At 55.2% G+C, this 5,510-nt stretch overlaps 1 protein-coding gene across 4 annotated transcripts in view; it reads right to left on the reverse strand.

Moving 5' to 3' along the window:
* Positions 1 to 881: 881 nt before the first annotated feature.
* PITX2 (paired-like homeodomain 2) overlaps positions 882 to 5,510 on the reverse strand; it is a 24,547-nt gene continuing 19,918 nt past the window's right edge. For 2 of the 4 annotated variants that reach the window (XM_004686613.1, XM_004686612.1), the window contains exons 3-4: positions 4,599 to 4,804; positions 882 to 2,136 (exon numbers count right to left, since the gene is read on the reverse strand). In XM_004686613.1, coding sequence (XP_004686670.1) covers positions 1,573 to 2,136; positions 4,599 to 4,804 — 770 coding nt within the window. In that variant the 3' untranslated portion in view covers positions 882 to 1,572. Of the gene's footprint in view, positions 2,137 to 4,598; positions 4,814 to 5,510 lie in introns of all 4 variants that reach the window. The other 2 variants (XM_004686611.1, XM_004686610.1) reach the window with 2 other exon arrangements.

Below are 5,510 nucleotides of genomic sequence, written 5' to 3' on the forward strand. Positions count from 1 at the left end.
CGTTCTTTGAAACACTCACTGCTCTCACTCCCCGATTAGATGTCAGGGGATGGGAGGGAGGGCCAGGTTGTAATTCATCTTGATTTGCTTCATTGTCCCGCAGTTTGCAAACTATAATCCTGTATAATTTCAGGAACAAGCAGGTTTAGAATTAATGGGTCAATATTATTTAAAACAAAACACTGGGATCGTGACCTTTGCCTCAACTACATATTGCTAGACAAGACTCAGGAAACTCCACTCTAACCTCTCAACCCCTGGGCTCTTTGAGAAACTAAAGGGCTGCAGTTATTAGAAATGGTCTTTGTTTCTTTTAATGTCTCGAAAGGATTTGGAAATAGTCATGCAATATAACTTGAAGAATCTCTCTACTTAATCCTGAAACATAAACGCAGAGGCCTAAATATTTTGAACTAGAGGTGTTTCCTTGTAAACTTATTATAGATGTATTCCTCTTGAGGAATGTATATAAACTGTACGTGGAAACATACACACTTCTCCAGAACAATTTCCTGGAGGTGCAAGTCCCCATTTCCACTCCCCACCCCGAAGCTGGAGACTCAGTGTAAGTTAACCTACTCTCTTAATTTTTCTCTCCTATTAGTTGCTAGCACTAATGGAATCCTCTGGATTTAAGCCAACGAAAAATCTGGGCGACAAGACCAGACTTTGCAGCCTTCTTTACCCCCTGGGACAGTCCACCCCCCCCCCTTGTTTTTGTTAGTTTCTGATGACTCTAATTCATTTCTACCAAATTTAAATAGGTAGTTTTGCACTGAGTATTTATGTAAAAGGCAGGCAGAGGGAAGTGGCTCGCTCAGGAAGCAGTGGCTGAGAAACCCTGGCCAGGCGACAAGAAGGGCAGAAAGAATCCAGACCGATTTGTATGCAGTATGCTTTACTCCCATGAAATAAAACACATTTTTTTTCATATTTGCTGAAAAGTAAAACAATAATATTGTACGAAATGTTATACACAGGGTAGTTGTACATAGCAGTTCCAGAAACATCATTGCATCCACCAGAGAAACTATTCTAAAACTGATATTCACACGTTTTTTTTATAATAATAATATGTTAGAAACATACAGTGTGGCATTTAGTATATACATTCCTTTGCTCGCAAGCGAAAAATCCTAATCGCTTCTGTATAACATGCTTTATTTTAAAGCCTAACCTTTAAAAACACTGTTGTGATATTACTAACAACTGCTTTTTATAAAATTAATTTGACATTTCGATATATATACATCCTTTCAGTCATTTTAATGTTAACAATGCTAAACTTAAAAAATAACAAGCTTATAGTAATGTTAAAATGTCATATCCAGTCAAACATTTGTGTGTGTCCTTGCAACTGTTGGAAATACTTTTAGTGAAAGATGTCAGACATTGAGGAAATTCCTTTGAAATCAAAGGAGCTCTCTGTAATTCAGTGGTTTCCTTTTCTCTCTATAGCTTCTCTTTCTCTCCCTTTCTTTTGCACCCACGACCTTCTAGCGTAACTCCCAGTCTTTCAAGGGCAGAGTCGCCCGCAGCACGGTCCTAGGATTCCGGTGCCCCGGGCGCGGCTCACACCGGCCGGTCCACCGCGTACTGGCACGCACTCAGGTTGGACGCCGGGTTCTGCACGCTGGCGTAGCCGAAGCTGGAGTGCTGCTTGGCCTTCAGTCTCAGGCTGGCCAGGCTCGAGTTACACGTGTCCCTGTAAACGTACGGAGGAGTCGGCGGCGCGTAAGGACAGGCGGGCGTCGGCACCGCGGAATTCAGCGACGGGCTGCTCAGGTTGTTCAAGTTATTCAGGCTGTTGAGGCTGGAGCCCGGGACGCCGGTCACCGCGGAGGGCACCATGCCGGACGACATGCTCATGGAGGAGATGGAGTTGGGCGGGGAGAACATGCTCTGCGACGACAGGGGGTTGACGTTCATGGAGTTGAAGAAAGGGAAGCTCTTGGTGGACAGGGAGGCCGACGTGAGGCCCTTGGCCGCCCAGTTGTTGTACGAGTAGCCCGGGTACATGTCGTCGTAGGGCTGCATGAGCCCGTTGAACTGCGGCCCGAAGCCATTCTTGCACAGCTCGGCCTGCTGGTTGCGCTCTCGTTTTCTCCATTTAGCCCGGCGGTTCTTGAACCAAACCTGGGGGGTGGGGTGGGGTGGGGGAGGGCAAGGGAGCAAACAGAGGCCACAGATCGGATTAGCGAAGCCTTGATCCCGGAAAGCACCAGAAAAGCCACCGGCTCTGACACACGCACACCCTCCCCACGCGGCGCCCGGGCGGGAGCCCATCCGCGGCTGCCAGCGCAGCGCGCCGCCCAGGCCAGGCGAAGGACCCGGGGTAGGCTGGGGCCGGTGAGCCCCGGCTCTGAGCTGGGCCACAACCCCCAGCCCAACGCCCCCGTGGGCTGCCTGCGGGCGGCCTGTTCATAACCCAGGTCCTCTTTAGGCTCCAAAGACACTTACTGCAAAATAAACGCAGACCCGCGGGCTCTCGGCCCCATCCTTCGCCCCAGCCACCTACAAACTCGCTTCCATTCCAAAGCCAGAGATGAGGACGCCGGGCTCCGAGGGCACCAACGGCCGCTCTGCTCGCTCACTCTTCTCCCTCCCTCTCACACGCGGAGCTCCTCCCTCTCCCCTCAGACCTCCAGTGTCGCCTCCCACCCCCTGGAACGTGAGCCCTCCCCTGGTGAGAACTGCGGACCCCCTTCCTCGCCCAGCAAAACTACCAAATAAAAAGCAAAAGACCACCTCCCCGACAGCTCGTTAAACTCTACGAGCTTGGCATGTAAATCTCAGGGGATCCAGAACTGTTCTGTCTGCAGCCGCCGCCTCCCTTTCCTCGGCTCCTTCTTACCCTCAGCCCAACCTCGCACCCTTCCCACCGGCGCAGCCCGCCAAGGCGCATCGGGGCCCTCGGCCTTGCAGGCGGCCCCCCGTCCCGACTGCCCCCACCCGCGTCCGGTGGCCCCGCCGCAACCCCGCTCTCAATCCACATCGAGCACGCCCGTCGCCCCAGACGGCGGCTTTTGTGTATTGGAGCTCGGCCTGGCCCGAGATTTCCGAGCTGACACCGGTGATGTTTCACATTACAAATCTCGGCTGGGCCCAGCCTCCTAATCCGCCTTCCCCCCCTTTCCCCTTTCATCCTCTTATTTCCTTTTTATCCCCCTACCCCTCTGCATCCGACTGCTATAAAAAGCACGCCTCGCTCCCACTTGGCGGCGGAGCACCGGCCCCAGGACCGCTGGGCCGAGCGGGCGAGCCCACGGCGGCAGCGGCCGGGGACTCCCGAGGGACCGCAGGAAAGCCCAGGCGGGGAGGGTTCCAGAGAACCCACAGATAATCGCTTTGTTTTAATTACTTGTCATTTCCATCCGCGTAAACTTTGCCCGGTCGAGAAAAGTACGTGCGCGGCGCGTTCCCCTGAGCGGCAGGAGACCAGAGGAAGGCTGACCTTGCGCGGCAGCGCGCGGCCGGGCCCGGGCGCCAGGTCTGCGCGGTTAAACTAAAATCTGTTCCTACTTCACCCCGGCTCTTGAATCCGCGGCCAGTCTTCACCCTCTACAGAAACGTCACCCAGGGGCCGCCTTCCTTCGCTCTGCTTGGGAGCACGTTGCAGGCTTTATTCTTTTCATCGTGATTGTTTCGCATGCCGTGTTTTCTTCTTTGTGGCCTGTGCGCTCTAAGTGGGGGCTCCATTTTTCTATCCAGGGCATTTTTTGGCTTTTCTACAACAAAGCCTCTGGATCCGTCTCTGTGTGTTTTCTGCTTCCAGAATCCTAACAGACTTGGGGAGTTTTCTGCAGATCAGCACAATTCCGGATGTTGCTACCGGGTAATTTATTCAAACTCAATTTTGCCAATTCATTTAGTACAGCCTTGCTACAAAGGTAAGCTTTTTTTTTTCCTTTAATAACACTGTTACAATTGGTAGGAGGGGTGTGAGTACAGTCTACCGAGAAAAGGTAAATAAACCAATCTGAAAAGGCTTTCTTTTTTTCTTTCTAAGAGGACTAGTCGGGTAGCTGTGTGCTCAGACTTTGTTTCCGGAGATCTCAAAACCAGGAGGAAGGGTGTGGGAGAGACCTGAAAGGCCCCAAACCCGCCAAGACCGGGTGAGGAGGGCGAGCTGAGTAAGGGTTGGGCCAGGCCGGGATCGAAAGTTTCCCAGGGAGGTTCAACCCTTGCGTGTCTTTGGCGGGTTTTCCTTGTTAAAGGTGTACAGGTTGGAGCCTGTTCTCGGCTGCTGGCATGGAAGGGATGTTCTGAGCGCTCGCCTGGCGACTGCAAGCCGGGAACATAAAGCCCCGTGCAGGAGCATGCCATGCGGCCCAGTTGGGTGGGCGCGGGTTGGCGGGGCGGTGAGCGGTGGGGACCCGGGGCCTGCGCCAGCCCCGCCGCCGCCGGCCTCGCAAGGGGTGGGCTGGAACCTTGTACGTGGGGCGCCGCGAGGCCTTCTGCTTTTGCCAAGGCCCCCCCCTCTCCCGGCCGCACCTTTCTGGGGGGGGGGGGCGCGGGCCTCCACACTGTCTCACGGCACTACGCGGCCGGCACCTCTACACCACCCTCCCCATTTGCCCGCCCGCGTGGACTCCTACCCGGACCCGGGCTTCCGTGAGATTGGTCCACACGGCGATCTCCTCGCGCGTGGACATGTCCGGGTAGCGGTTCCGCTGGAAAGTGGCCTCCAGTTCCTGCAGCTGCTGGCTGGTGAAGTGCGTCCGCTGCCGCCGTTGCCGCTTCTTCTTGGACGGGTCTTCGGCGCCCACGTCCTCATTCTTTCCTTGCTGGCTCTTTTCTTTCTCTAAAAAAACGAAACACACGTAGCTCTGGTCAGCTGGCCCACCTGCAACCCGAGCCCTGGGGTGGGCCGGGCGGCTGAGGCCCAGCCGCGGAGGAGACCGTGAGCTCGCAGGCAGGGAGCGCAGCGTCTGCGGGGTGTGCGCGCCCCCTCTCCTCTCCCTGGCACCGCGCTTTTTATTTACATGTTTATCTCATGGCGACGGCATATTCATTTTTATGGCCTGTGCTTTCAAGTACATTTACACGCCTCTGCTCAGACACACCAGATCTCCCGGGACACGCACAAGCGCGCGATTCACAGACAACCCCCCCCAACCCCCTTCCCGAAAGCTCATATTTCTGTGCTGTTCCGGAAGGCAAGGTTGGGGTTCGGGTAGGCACCCAAGTTCCTCCGCCCTGAAGAAAACCTGTCCTTTGTGAAGACCCTCTCTGAGGGGTAGCTTCCGAAATACTTTTCTAGGACTTCCCCGGAGCTTAAAGCGGAGAGGAGAACGGGGCCCGGGAGGGGGTTGGGGCGGCCGCACAAAGTCCTGGAATGAAGACGGTGGGGCTTTCGTGACTGGGGACACAGGGGGAAGGCCAGGGCACCAGTGGGGCAGCTGGCTGGCCCGCGCCGCTCGCCGTTCGCGGGTGGAGGGAGAGGGAGAGCGCCGCGGGTCGGCGGAGCCTTGCTCCGGAAGCTCTGCGGGGAGCCCGCCGGTCGACCA

The sequence above is a fragment of the Condylura cristata genome, unplaced genomic scaffold (assembly GCF_000260355.1).
Source record: "Condylura cristata isolate star-nosed mole 26May11 unplaced genomic scaffold, ConCri1.0 scaffold00021, whole genome shotgun sequence".
Lineage (NCBI taxonomy): Eukaryota > Metazoa > Chordata > Mammalia > Eulipotyphla > Talpidae > Condylura > Condylura cristata.